The 15,464-nt window shown below is 46.3% G+C and overlaps 1 protein-coding gene across 11 annotated transcripts in view; it reads right to left on the minus strand.

The window, feature by feature from the left end:
- Positions 1-15,464, minus strand: part of TMEM108 (transmembrane protein 108) — a 363,999-nt gene that overhangs the window by 10,022 nt on the left and 338,513 nt on the right. For all 11 annotated transcript variants that reach the window (XM_042955905.1, XM_042955904.1, XM_042955900.1 and 8 more), the window contains one exon: positions 4,845-6,272. In XM_042955905.1, the coding sequence (XP_042811839.1) occupies positions 4,845-6,272 (1,428 nt within the window). The remainder of the gene's footprint in view (positions 1-4,844; positions 6,273-15,464) is intronic.

Below are 15,464 nucleotides of genomic sequence, written 5' to 3' on the forward strand. Positions count from 1 at the left end.
AACAGTTTTAAAAAAGTGTTAGAAAGTTAGAAGACAGGGAGGTGTGACATATTTCAGTTTGGGCACTTCGTTTTATAGAGGAGAAGCCTGACACCCTGGAGGGAAGGATTGGTCCAGTGGTGCCGGCCTGAGGGGCCAGACTGTGGACCATCGTTTCCCACCTTTGGGCGTTTGGGAAGGAGGCCAGGCTCAAAACGAGGCTATGGGCCTCAGGAAAGCAGGTTTAGGGGCTGTCTGGCTCCCCATCCTGGTGTGTGGGACTAGAAGGCCCCCAGCAGGAGGTGCTGACTGGGAAGCAGAGATGAGCTGTGAGAACATAGGTATGACACTGTGGTCCAGCTGAAGTGACATCCCCTGGCCCTGAGGCTGCTCCCCACCACCCTGGCTTCAGTTAGCTCATAAGCCCCAAGGAGACAAACCTCCTGGACACACTTCCTTCTCATTCCAATTTATTCTATTCTTCTCATGGAAAGAGTAACTCTGACCCGTGTCTTCTTATGTAATAACTACAAAGTCATTTTGGGCCTATAAAAAACACACACATATATATGTATGTGTGTATGTGTGTGTGTATACACACACACACACACACATATTTTATACACACATACACATACATAACTAAATACACACATATACACACATTCAGATTGGACTAACATTCACAGAACAATGAACATAGCCAAGAACTACATGACCACAGGATATTTTATCTTGCTGAACGCTGCACTGATACTCCAGTGGCATTAAGTGCATGTCTGCAAGAAGCCAGAATGCTCTGGGGTGAGGTGCACATGGACCCTCACATATCCGGGGTCAGAGAGAGTTGCTTCCCGGTTCCAGCTAGGCTCAACTTAGATTGGTATGAAAAACATCTGCCGCTGGCCTGTTTTCTGTTCTCACCCTCCAGAAAGGCTTTCATCTTTTTCAGGGAAGCAGAGTGAAGACATTCTCGAGAATAGATGCGTCATGTGCAAGAGATGCCAGGGAGCCTGGCAGAGCCACAAAACTGACCTCCTGATGAAAACCCAGAGCACTGACGGCAGTGTGGGAGGATCAATTCAGTGCCAGGCCCAGAGGGTTCTGGCAGGAGGTAGTGGGCTCTTTGATTCCTGATGGTGGCAGCAGAGACCAACTCAAGAGCCACATGGCTCCCCTGCCCCAGTCAATTGTGGCCTGGATCCAATCAGTTTCAGTTCTCAGCACATCTGAAACCCTGTGTGGCTGTCTCTGGCATGTCTCAGGAGACAAAGCATTTCTCAGCTGTGGCACATCTAGCCTTCCAGCCATTGGGCGGAGCTTTCAATTTGGAAGGGCTGGTGTAATTGATGACATCCCTTCTTGCGCAGGCCTGAGATTTGCTATGATCACCCCCTGCTTCCAACAGAAGTAGAGGATTCACCCACCTGCCTAGCAACCCTGGCCACCTGAAGTCTGGCTTCTGGTGGATGGAGAAAAGCAGGAACAAGACCAGGGCTGGTCTGAAAAGCCAGGTGTGAGGAAATCTAGGCACACACTTTGTTACCAACCTAGACTGCCTGAAATATCTGGCAAACTGGCAAAGACCCATCTTTGAGGGCAGCAGAGTGAACTTTAGGATAAATGCAGCCACTGGAAGAGGTCTGCTTGTCTAATGACTGGAGTGGGATTAGGCTATGAAAACAGCTGGGATATTTGTTCATCTGTGCTCTGAAAGAGCATGGTATTCTGCAGCTGGACAAATATTCTATCTTGATGTCCCTTGCATCAGGGCCTTCACAGGGCCCCAGAGGACCCACAGGAGTTGGGGCCACGACTAAGGGCAGGGAGCTCTATGTGGAGGCAGCCAGGGCTAAGGCAGGGACCTTAGGAGTGAGAGGTTAGGGGACCCTCCCATGTGGACGACGGAAATGCAAGACAGATGCTAAAGAAGTGGAGTCTGGTTCCAAGAGGCTGCAAGAGTCCACTTTGAACAAAGACTCATATCTTCCTTTACGAAGTGGTATGTTCGGTCCCAGCACCTGAAGGCTCTTTTCAGACTGCCGAAGCATTCTCTGGGTGCGGTTCTAGGCTATGTATTTGCTACTACCTTAGTTGACATTATTTTGCATGGTTTAGGCAGCCCATGGGTTTTCTGGCTTTGCAGTAAGATCTGATCTAATTTCAAACTCACACATGTAAAAAGGGCTGTAGAGTCTTTTCAGAACTATAAAACACAGGTGGGTGTGGCCTGTGGGGTGCAGGCTGGATCTACTCTGTGCTGTCCAAACCAGGCAAAGAGAAAGGCCCAGGTGGGGAGAGGGCTCTGGGAGCTGGGGAAGGGAGCCACATCACATATATCAATTCCCTAATGCTTGGCATAGTGCTTGGCACACAACGGGCACTTGGGAAATATTGTGTTGAATCAAACAGATTCTACCACCGGATTTGGGCTGACTTATGTGAGCTAGGACCCTGGAAAAGTCACTTCACCTGGTGACTTATTCCCTCCCTGTAAAGTGTGTTCCTTGCATAGCATGTTTATGTTTTTGTTTTTGTTTTAATCCCTCTGGCTAGTCTGTTTTAAGGATGGAATGATTTTTTTTAAATGGCCATTTATTTTTGAGACAGAGAGAGAGAGAGAGAGTGCACAGGAAGGGCAGAGAGCCCAATGTGGGGCTTGAACCTATAAACCATGAGAGCATGACCTGAGCTAAAGCTGGACACTTAATCAACTGAGCCACCCAGGTGCCCCAAGGATGGAATCATTAAAAATAATGGGAACTCACTTTGTAAACTAAAGCGTCTAGAGACATGTAAAGAATAGAAAACTAGAAAGCTGTTTCTAATGTGGTTACTTCTCAAATATGACCATTATTAATAATTTATTGGCTAACAGTGCTACTTTTTCGCATTATCATTCTTCTGTTTCAGAAGTGGGCAATCAGTTTTAAGAATTCATTTGTATTTCCATGAAAGACAATAAAGCCACTTAATGAAAGAATAAAATATGCAATCGGCAAACATTTTCACTTTTCCTGAATTGGGTCCTGAAGTGGGCAGAAATAGGCCGCCCACTTTTGACATGGAAAGTTTGCTTTGCTTATCAACTAGAAGGAAAAAAAAGCTGGGAGAGGTGGCTTCTGGAAAGAATCCAGAATCTAGATTTTAAAAGATCTTATTGGTACAATGCCAAGCAGAAATTATGTTCATGTTAAAGGCACACACCCCCTGTACTAATGTTCAAATGACCCATGGGTTGAGGAAAGGCTAGGAGAGCTGGCTTAAAAGCCTCCTCTGTGGAAAGTTTCTAGGGTTTCATTCCTCTTGAGATCAGGATGAGCCCATGGTGTGATGTGACGGTACCACCAACAGAGCCGATGCCAGTGTTGGCTTCCTGAATGTGACCGAAATGTCCAGAACAAAGGAGCGACCATCTGCTCTCCTCTGCCATGACTGGGCATGTGAAATGCTGTGCTTCCTTCTAGGAGAGCAGGGATAAACTGGTGGCCATCCAGAGTGGTAGACAAGGGGGAAGTGCCAGGGCAATTTGGCCCTACAAAGAGACTTGAATGAATAGTAATGAGCAACTTGGGAAAAGAAAGGCTGCCCTTGAGTGCCATTTCAAATGTTTTAGGATTGGTAGATGGACTGGTTTTGTGTGGTTTCAGAGGACATGGCTTAGGACCACAGAGTGGAAATTACAAAGAGGCAAATGTCAGGCTCCCAAGAGAGTTGGGTAACAACCTGAGGGGGTCATAGGAGAATGGGATGTCCAATGAATGAGGAGCACAGGGGGTTTCTCACCCCTAGAAGGGTTCAGAAGGAGGCCAGATGATAACTGTTATGGGTGAGCTGAAGCTAAGATCAGTGAGGATTCCTGTGAGGTTATCAGAGAAACTCTAAGAATCTAGGATCAAATACATGGCAAAGACATAAAAGGAAGCCCTAAGGTTCTGAGTGATTATGTTAGGTTCTATATGGAGACATCAGGGAGAAGGTCTCCTGAATTCTCATTAAAGTAATGACAGGGAGCAGCAAGGAGGTGCTGGTGGCCTGGGGAGAGCCCTTCTCCACCAGTACCAGTGGAAGCAATGATGGGATCTACATCGTTATCTAGCTCATACCACCCATGAACAAATAAAACCAGGGAAGAGAGAGAGAAGAGCTAAATTTACATGTAACTCTCAAGGCTCAATTTAGCTATAGGAACTGCTTTTGCCAAGGCTGATAGAAATCCCTGCAAGATCAAAGCTTCATTTCTTCTTTTTTGGAGAAAGAGAGAGAGAGGAGGAGGAGAAGAGATGAGGGATGGGAGAAAAGGCAGGCAGAAAGATGGATATGAAGTGGGAGAGGAAGGTGAAGGCTTTGCTACTTGGAGGTTGTACGTTTAGAAGTGCCAACATTCACCTACGGTGTCTTGGTGCCATGTCACTATAGCCATTAGCAGGCTGCCCTCCAGGGTGAGTGTGGCAGGGTGGTGTCATGACAAGAGCACTGGGTGGGAAGACAGTCCCTTCCCAGGTCTGTCTCTCGCTTAACTTTGGGCTCCTGAGTGAGCCATGGGACCTCTCTAGTTTGGTGTTCCTTTCTAAAAAATGCGGTCAGACTGGACTACTTGGAAGGTTCTCCCCAACTCTTGGGAGCTTTGTCTTTATGATCAGTTAGCATCTGAGCCATAGCCTGGCAGAGCAGAGGACTAGGGGTAGAGATAACCCATGATTCTTGTCCTGCCACCTGGTTTCCTGTAACTCTGGGAAGTTTTGCAGCCTACTGGGTGGGGACTGTCCAACTCTAGGGCAAAGGAACTCTGGGGACCGACAAGTTGATGTGGTAGAGGGAGAGGAGGGAGAGAGGGAGGAGTAGGGAGTGGGTGAGGCACTTACAGCAGGAGGAGATGGGCACACTGATGGCCAGGATCACCCAGGCGATGTCCATCTTGCTCAGGCAGATGGTGGCTCTGTGCTGGGGTTTGTCCCCTTCAGCCACATGGGAGATATTCCCTGCTGTTCCAGGCTTCCAGGTCCCAGCAGGAACCAGGCGGTTGAGGAAGTTTCCTGTGGCCGTGGACACCACTGTGGAGAGAGGACTGGGCACCCTGTTGGTCATGGTGGGGGTGGCTGTAGCCTCCTCCTTGGCTTGGAAAACAGTGCTTTCTGAGCCCCCGGTGGGGTGGGCTGGGGCCTGCGAGGTTGAGGATGTTCCCTGAGGAATCCCCTTGGAAGGGGCTGAGACACTGGCATTGAAGGCAGCCTGGGTGGGCCCCGCGGTGGCTGTGAAGACCCTAGAGCTGGTAGATGGAGGTCTGTCGGTGCCAGGGGTGACAGTAAGCCAGGAGTCACTGTGGCTGGGGCCATCCTGTGGGTCACCGTGGGGGCGCTGAGAAGGCACTGGGGCAGGTTGTGGGCTGGCAGGGGCACCTGAGGCTACTGTGGTGTCCGGCTCCCCTCCTTGGCTGGTGAAAGTGGAACCACCCCCCTGATCTGCTCTGTTAAGGCCTGGCTTGTCCTCTGCAGGCACAAGGGGGTTGGTGGGTGGTGCCCACGAGGTCCTGCTGGGCGCCATGGTTGTGGTCACTGTCTGGGGCTGTGGTGAGGAAGAAGAACCCCAGAGTGGGTTCCTGGGGGTGAGGGTGGAGGGGTCAGATTCTACAGACCCTGTAAAGTTGCCTTTGTAGATCTGAAAGATCTTCCCTAGGGGCCGCTTCTGCCCCAGATGTGTGGAGCTCTGATTTCGTCCCCGCTGGCCTTCCTTCCTCCCAGAGTGGCCACTGGGTGCAGGCAGGACAGAGCGTGATGAACTGCCGGCCCCCTTTCGGGAAGAGCCTGGGGGCCTGGGAGGCCTGCGCGTGGTAGCCCGGGTGGGTGCTGTGGTGGGACGGCTGCTGGCTCCTGTTGGCTTTGTCAGCAGGATGGTGGGTGCAGCTTCTCCCTGGGGGCGGCCCTCTGAGGGGGAGGATGTGGTTGCCATGGCAGTAGGAAGGGGCCCTGTGGGCAGTGGGCCTTCAGAATGTGGGGTGGTTGCTGTCGCCATAATGGTGGAGATGGTGTTTGTAGGAGGGTGTCCATCTGGATGGGGTGCTGTCATTGCCATGGGAGCTGCAGCCTGTGAGGAGGGTCCATCAGGATAGGGGGTCAGTGTCACCACAGAAGTGGGTGCAGTTGCCATGGATGAGTGTCTGGTAGAGCTGAGGGATTCTGTCACCATGGTGCCTGGGGTGGTGCCTGAGGGGAGGACCTGAAGAGATTCTCTGGGAGATGGTTCCTGGGTGGCAAATACCAGTGCTTCGGTCAGTGCCAAGATCAGGAGGAAGCCTTGAGAGGAAGACAGAGAGAAGAGGTGAAATGCCTGGGGAATAGCTCAGAGTCTGGACCTTCCTTACCCATGAACCTGTAAAGCTCTGGGAACTCAAAGGAAACGTTGGGAGCATTCCGGAGGCCCACACTGCCATCCTGACCCTCATCAGATACAAGATCATGTGAAGTTGGGCAGGTCTATTAGGTAGGTGCTACCCAGCACTGTTGGGGAGAGGCAGCTAAGCTAGTCAGGACCATCCTTTGCTGAGTGCCTGTGAAACGCCATCAGCCCTCCACCCAAAAGCAGCTTCTGAGAACAGGCTGGGCTGGGTGTAGGAAGAAGGCTTGTGGCCTCTGAGTGTCTGCTACCCCTCTGCAGCCAGAGGGTGGTCAAGGCCAGGTTGATCAAAGGGAAGCTGGCAGCTCTATATGGAATGCTTACATAAGCAGAGCTGACCAACTCTCATGCCCTTTCTGAATCTTCCATTTATGGACTAGACAAAGGCAGAAATGGTCAGAAATGCTCTCTTTCTTCAGACCCACTCACCAGGCAAGTAGGGAGGGTCTCTAGACCTCTCCAGAGGACAAAAAATGAACAGGGCAGTCTCTGGCTCTGGGTGAGCTCAAAGAAATCCACAAACAATCCTAAAGCAAGGCAGCGACATCTCAGTGCCATACAAGAGCAACAGGCAGAGGGGGACAAGGGTCCAGAGGGTGACCAGATCTGGTGCCCATACAGCACTTAGCACAGAGCCTAAAAGAGATGCACACTGTGAACACCAGCTGGTTTTGTGGTTCTCATTAATGTTAACTGCTTTTCCTGTGGTGTTCATGTGGCTGAACTCTCTGTGGAAAATCACTTGTGATGCCCAGCCTTTTGAGTAGGAGGACGCCTTTTGAGCATTAAAAGAAAATCATGAGTTTTGCATGATGATCAGCGTGTATGCTTTTGGCTCATTGAGAAAATGCACAAGGACAAAAACCTATAAATTTAAAAATACTTCTAAATGTATGTGGATTTTATGAATCATAATAGCATGTGCCACATTTTACAAATAACACACCACATATAAATGTGAGACATAGGATCTGTTCAGATTATAAACTGGAAGACTGGTCACCCCAATAGAATACATGGGCTGAGAAGAACTGGTCTCCACTGCTGAGGTGTGGCCTGACAGACTTCTAAGGTCTGATTCTGACCTGTGAACTCCTCCTTATTCTTATGAAACCCCTCCTGGTCACTCTCATGCCCTTCCTTCAGCTCTGCTGGCCACACAGACAATGGTAGAGATCTGTCACTATCTGGTAACTCTCTGGAAGCTGCCCTCCCCCACCAGATTCAAGCAAGACAAATGGCCAAAACAGGGGCCTCGGCAGTGATTTCTGTATGTGTGGGACAGTCAGCAAAGCTGCTGACGGGAAGACAGGGGCCCTGGTGAGCTTTCAGAAACAGAAGGGGAGATCATCTCCTGGCATTCCTTTGAAAGGAGGCCCGGGATCACCACTGAGGCCACCTCCGACTTATGTGGAGTGGGGAAGAGTCTGAGCACGGACCTGCTCCCCGTACTCTGCACTTCTAAATTAGTAGGTGGAAGGAGGCCAAGGGACTGCAGATTGAACGGACTGTAGCACATACAGTCTCTAGGACCAACAGTTTGTCCTAAGCGACATATTTTTTTTCCTAAACTTTCATTGGTGACCTAAACCATGTAACAACTGTAAGCTCTGTTTGTTCAAGTCAATCCTAAAAACTGTTTACAGAGCACCTGCTCTGACCCAATCTCTCACGCTCGATTTAATCCTCACAACCACTCGACAGGGCAGGAAATTGAGATTTCAGGTAGATTAACTAACATGTTCAAAGTCCCACAGTAGCCACAGTATATGAAACCGACTATGTCTAAGATGCCTGCTTTTCCTGGTCAGACACACCAGTGATGCAGGAGGAGGAAGTGGCTGACAGGAAGTTGCTGTGCCACGGTGCTCTGATGGGTTCAGGGTTTTTCTAACTCCTGTCTTGCAGTCAAACACCACAGGGACAAACTGTTCTTATGGCTGGGGGTCTTGACCTCGGATGTTTTGAGAGACATTCCCTTATGAGCCTCATAAGTTTACTCATAAGTTCCTTGGTTCAATATAAGTGTTAAAGATTGAATTGTTTCCCCCAAATTCATATGTTGAAGCTCTAACCCCTAGCACCTCAGAATGTCACTGTATTTGGTGACAGGGCCTTTAAAGGGGGTTATTAAGTTAAATGAGGCCATTAGGGGTGGTCCCTAATCCAACTTGACTGGTGTCTTCATAAGAGGAGATTAAGACAGAGTGATGCAGACATGATTGTGCACAGAGGAAAGGCCATGTGAGGACACAGTGAGAAGGTGGCCATCTTCAAGTCAAAGGGAGAGGTCTTATCAGAAACCAATCCTGTCAGTACCTTGATCTTGGTCTTCTAGCCTCTAGAACTGTAAGAAAATAAATTTGTTTTGTTTAAGCACCCCAGCCTGTGATACTTTGTTACAGCAGCCTGAGCTAAGACAGGTGTCTTATCTTACATTACAGATATCTCAGAAACAGGAAAGGGAGAGACCAGGGCTTGTGTGAAAATAGCTTATTTTGGGAAGTGGTCCAAGGGGACAACCATGGGGGTCTGAGATGAGTTAAATAGAGAAAATCAATCTGAGAGTAGGTTATGAGTTGATCATGGTGAGCAACTCCTATTTCCTGGGGACCTCTGAGGGGCTGAGTAGACCGCACCTCAAACTGAGTGAGAAGAGCACTCACTTACCCAGCAGCTCCCGTCTCCACTGGTCCAGGGCTGCTCCCCAGGTGCTCATCCCTCTGTACTTCCTCACTCCTGCACGAGGCCCACAGCCCATGTGGCTGAATAAGAGAAGCCCTGGGCAGAGGGGCTATCAGGGAATGTCTGTGCCCAGCTGGTGGCTGGAGTGACAGCTGGAATTAAAATTAAGGGCCCAGAGGAGTCCTGGGGTCGAACACCAGATGTGTTGGAGACAATCAGAAACCAGAGACCAAGGACATGGCAGTCTTTTGGCAGCAGCACCAAGGGCAGTGCAAAGCTTTCAGAGACCCTGAATGATCCCAGTGACAGGCCTGGGAGTGGGAGAGGAGCCACCCTGGCCTCCAGAACTTCTGCAGCACTCTAGAGGCAGAGGGGTTAACACATCCTAGTCTTTAAAAGACTTGGGGAGAGAAATGTTCCTGATTTTCCCACTGGGAACATTCCAGGGACTAAAATCCCCCCGGCTGGGAAGTAATATGACTACAATCATTTCTTGCTATAAGACTTACAGTGTAAGTAAATGTTTGCCTTTGTTGCTTTTTTTTTTTTTTTTTTTTAAGTTATCAGTGTCCTGTAAGGTTATTTTTCTCTCTGTGAGGACTGTTAAATTACCTCTCAGACCTTTAGACTTCAGAGTAAAACTTTGTTTGGTGCAATGAATGGATACTGTCATCCTGGGTGCACAGAGTTTTCATTTGAAGGATGACATTTAGCTGTCACAGTGAGAGGGGGCCCTAAGAGGTAACTTAATCAAATCTCTTCATTTCACAGAAGAGGCAATGGAAGGAGCAAAGTGACTTGTCCAAGAACACACATCAGGTTGGGGACACAGCCTGGACCACAGCCATTATTTCAAAGCAACTTTCATTTGTGTCATAAAAATTGCTACAATGTTGCACTGCCCAAACACCTCCTTCAACCTCCACTGTTACCTTCACTAAGAAAATAAGACTTGACTTTACCTCTCTTCCTTGACATAAAAGGTTAATAACTTAATGGAAGGGCACACAATGTCACAATAACTGTGCAAGGCCTTCAACCTGGGGCTCCCCTAACAGATGCAAATTTTCATTCAAGTCCCTTTGTGTTGGTCTGCTCACTCCTCTCCCTACAATCTGGGGCTACCGCTTCTTTGAATATCATTTGCATAGATTATGCATAATAGCCTCTGGAGGCTCTAATTCCAAATATGTGAGAGAGACTAAAACTAAAATCTAGCCTGACATGCTTTAAATGTGGAACTGATTTTTAAAGTATCTTGGAATAAGGACAAGTGTGGGGAGTGGAAACTCACAGACTGATGGGTGACCAGATGTCACAGGAAGGCCTCCTCCTACCTAGAAGTCCAATGTATACATGATCTCAGGGCCCAAGGAAAGGAAAAGTCCTCTCTCTTATGTTTATTTGGTTGGCTGCCCACAGTGCATATTAGGCATGATATTTGCATCCGGAAAGGCAAGGAGGGAGTTGGTGAAGAAAGAAATGGCTAATTGAATGTACTGAGGTGCTTCTTATGTACTATGCACTGCTTGAAGGGCTAAGCCTCTCCTGATATATTTAATTCTCATAACAACCTGATGAGACAAACACTATCATTAGCTCGCTGTTGCAATGGGGGAAAAGCAGCACAGAGAGGTACAGGAACCTGTCTACTTTCACACAGGTGGGGAATGGTGAACTGTGATTTGACCTGGCACCTTGGCTCCAGAGTCTACACTCTTAGACACTTTCACTCAGGGATCTGCTTGGCACCACACCTTCTCCCATCCATCAGGCTACTCTGCACATTCAAAAGCAATGATCCACAATCTTTTGGGAACTGATTTCCTATTATTGGTCTTTTGGATTTTCTTCCCTCTTACCTGTTTTCTTTCAGGGCTCTATATGACAGATTTGATGTTGTTTTTAATAAGATGGCCAATTAACTTTATCCTGTAAGTAACTAGGGAAACTTGTTGTTGTACAATAACAGGGCCTTAATTCTGCTCTTCTCCAATCCTGACATATCATGTATACTGCTGTTTAAGTTTTGTCTTAAAATTGCTTACACACACACACACACACACACACACACACACACACACACACACACACGACATATTTCTTACATGGAAAAAAATTCCCTTCCACATCTAAACAATTCTATTTCATTTTCCTTGTAATTTAAGTGTCTTCATCTTCTAAGTAGAGCTTCCCTCCCCATTAAACTAGATTTCTACTGCCAGACATTTTCCCCATTGCTTTAAACTCTGTGACAGAATCATAGAATCAGGAGTCTGAGAAGTCTTCTGAGCCACCCGTGTCACCAAGCAAGAGGGCAGCTCACCCATCTTTTGCAAGTTCAAGGACACTCTACCCACCAAGAGATAGGATCAGTTTCCTCTCTCCTTGGCCCTACGTAGGCCTTTGTGACCCCTGTGACGAATAGAACAGGGCAGAAGTGACAGCATCTGACTTCCAAGATCAGGACAGAAAAGGTCATGTACATTCTGCAGGTTTCTTTCGGGGGACTTTGAACCCATGTACGAAGTCCAGTGGCCTCCAGGCCACTGTGGAGAGACTGCGTGGAGATTGAGAGGAAGGCCTAAGGAGTCCCAGGTGTTCCAGCCCCAGCTAGGCATCAGACATGACAGTGAAGAAGCCTAGAGACAACTGTGGCCCCAGCCACTGTTGGGTTGCAATCACACAAGACACTCCAAGTAAGAGCTGCCTCAGTAAGCTCAGTCAACTCTAACATTTGGGAACAAAGTAAATGATTAAGCCATTGTTTTGGGGGTAGTTTGTTTTGCAGCAATGAACAACTGGAACACTTAGGAATTTAGCTTCCGCATCTGATGTTTTGACAACAAAAGGAACGTGTATTCACAGCATACCAAGTCTGATCATCAGGAGTTCTGTTCTCAACATGGGCAGGAACACACCTTCTTGCTAGGAAATGGGCTTTTCTAATTTCAATATTATTACCTCTTAGTAGGAAGGGATGTTAGGACTCTCTGGTATCTAACTCCTTCACTTTATAGATGATAAAGCTTTTTGAAAATTTTTATTAAAAATAATTTAAAAATTAAAAAATATTTTAAAATATTTTTTATTTTATATAGAGAGAAAGCAGGGGAGGGGGCAGAGGAGTGTTTATTTATTTTTGAGAAAGAAAGTGCAAGCAGGGGAGGGGCAGAGAAAGAGGGAGACCCAGAATCCGAAGCAGGATCCAGGTTCTGAGCTATCAGCACAGAGCCTGATGTGGGACTCAAACTCATGAACTGTGAGATCATGACCTGAGCTGAAGTCAGACACTTAACCTACTGAGCCACTGAGGTGTCCCCCTGCTTTTTTTTTAAATAATTTTTTTAATGTTACAGAATCTTAAGCAGGCTTCATGCTCAGTGCAAAACCTCAAGTGGGGCTTGATCCCATGACCCAGGGATCATGACTTGAGCTGAAATCAAGAATTGGACGCTGAACCAACTGAGCCACCTGGATGCCCCCCACAATCCTCTCTTTAAATCACTGGTCCTGATATTCTAGTGTGTTCCATCCTCTGAACTTCAATGTTCCCTTTTATTTTAAAGATCAAACATGAAATCTCATTTCTCAGACCATGATTTCCCTCAGAAATAAATATGCATCATTGCCTTTAGGGTGTGCTGGACAAATGCTCTTAAGAGGTACTTATGCTTATGACCATGGCTTCTTTATGAAACCAGGGAGTTTAGGGTGCAAATCTTTGCTGTTGCCCTCCTTCCAGGTAGTAGCCATACCTGTGGCCTCCAGCTAGCATGAATTTCCTTGGGCTATAACTCTGGGAAGCTAACATAACACAGCTTCCTAATGAAAATATTATATACATATATGAACACACATATGTGCATGCATACACAGCATGATTCTCTCTTAGGAACAGGAAACAGGCAAGAATTTGCAGCCGGGGTCCTCCTATAATCTCCATGCTAACATATGGTCAATTCATTTGTTTAAAGTCAAAACAGCTACCATGTAGAAGTACCAGGATTTAAATGTAGGTTCTCTGATCTTGGCTGCTTGAGACCCTAGGAATGGAAAGATTTTTGGCCCAGGAAAATACCCTACATGAGCAGAAGAACATTTTATGAAGACAGGCAATGACGCAACAATAGTAACAACTATGATGACTACAATTAAAAAATAAAACTTTCCCCAAAGATAGCAACACTTAGGACAACTATGCTGCCTTCTAACTTCAGCTTTAGCTTTTTTGCCTTAGTCATTCAGCTCCTCTTAGTACAAACATTTTCCACCTAGGACTCTTCCTTGGTCTTGAAGACTTTTTAGGTATCCCTCCTTGTGTGCCTGTAATCTCTAAGCCTAACCTATTCTAACCCCTATCTTTTTGAATGGAAATAGCATCTTATCTATTTGCATGTCAGAACTGTAAGCTACCAGAAGGTAGAGACTGTGTCTGGTTCAATGTTATATCTCCATATCTAGTGTAACACTGTGGCTACAACAAATATTTGTTGAAGGATAAGAAACCTAAATTACTCACTAGTCAGCTGTGGTAGTTTGTATTTTCCAAAAATAATCACCACAATACATCCCAACCCACCCAACTCTTCTTAAACGTGACTTGGCACTCCTAGTGGAGAGGCGAGGTCTTTGTTCTCTCGCCTTGAATCTGACTGGGGCTATGACTGTGGCTGAAGTGAAGCCACATGACTTCTGAGGCTAGGTCATAAAAGGTGGTTTGGCTTCTTCCTAGTTCTTATTCTTGGGTGCTTACTCTTGGAAGCCAGCCACCATGCTATGGGGAAGCCTGAGTAGTCCATTGAAGAGTCCACGTGGAAAGGAAATGAGGCCCCTGGACTTCAGTCCCAGTGGAACTTTTGAGATAACAACCAGCACCAACTTGCTATCCATGGGAGTAAGCTATCATGAAGACTGATTTCCCAGCCCCAGACAATCCACCCTAGCTAAATCTTGATGGAGCAGAGACAAGTGATCCCTGTCCAAATCACAGATTTATGAACCAAATGAATTATTATTTTTGTTTTAAGCCACTAAGTTTTGGGGTGGTTGGTTAGGCAGCAATAGTGACTGGAATACGACCTATATAGAAGTGAACTTAGAGCTCTTTCAGTGATAATTCTCAACTTACGCATCAGAGTTATTTTTTGTTTGTTTTTTTAAGTGCAGGAACTCAACATGCTGATTTTGACTTGGGTTCCCTTACTTTCCTTCTATTTTGCTCAGACTTAAGGAAAGGGAAACATCTTAATTCTGGGTTCTTTCTATAGCATCACGATTTCTCCAATTTAGGCTACAAGTTCCCCCAAAGGAAGAAAGGAACATGGCAGCCTAGGAGTGCCATGGAGCTTCTTGGTCCACCATGCACTTTGTGGCTCAGGGAGACAGATGGAATACAGCTGGAGGCCAGTATATGGTGGCCACAGATTGGAGAATATGACTATTTCCTTCAAGGAGCTACAATTTTAGAAGGGAAGAAAATCAGCTATGATAGGGGCATAAACCCATACACCAAAGACATTCTCTCAAAGACTTCCCTCAAATAAACAAAAATAAGAGTCAGAATTAGATGGATGAAAAGGTCAACTCAGCTTCTAATAAAATAACGGATCATTAATATTCAGGGAACATATCACTGACATCATGGGAAAGAACACAAATACAGCCCCGACTGGCTTGTACTCTCCCAAACTAAAAGGAAAAGGCTAATAAAAAATGTTCCAGCTTTACAGTAGAAGAACCTGACAAATACTACCTCAGCCAGGCAATGAAGGTTAACATCAACAGAGATAAAGTCATGGTGACAGTATGTACCCTTGACATGAACATAGTACTTTACCTCTGTAGTTTTCCTTCCCCTATACACCCACTCTAATGATAAGAAAAACATATGAAAAATCTAAATTGAGGGACAGTATACAAAGTATCTGATTGATACACCTCAAAATTGTAAAGGTCATCAAAAACAAGGAAAGTCTGAGAAATTATCATAGGCAAAAGGTGCCGAACGAGACAATGTGATGTGATATCCTGGATAGAGTCCTGAAACAGAAAAAGGACATTAGGGAAAAATGAAGAAAATGTGAATAAAGTCTGGACTTCAGTTAATAATAATATTATCATTTCATTAATTGTGACAAATGTACTATAGTAATATAAGATGTTACTAACAGAAAACTGAGTGCAGTGTATATAGGAATTCTCTGTTCTACTCTTGCAACTTTTCTGTATGTTTAAAACTACTCTGAAATTAAAAAAAAATTTTTTTTTAAGTTCCATGTGGGTCCTGGAGGGGGACATAGTTGAAGGGAGCTTTGCAGACAACTTTCCCAGCAACCTGGTATAAGATCATGTGTCCACAGAAGGGGGCATGCAGATACAACACTGTGTAGGGGAAAGACTGAGTC

Source organism: Panthera leo, chromosome C2, assembly GCF_018350215.1.
Source record: "Panthera leo isolate Ple1 chromosome C2, P.leo_Ple1_pat1.1, whole genome shotgun sequence".
Lineage (NCBI taxonomy): Eukaryota > Metazoa > Chordata > Mammalia > Carnivora > Felidae > Panthera > Panthera leo.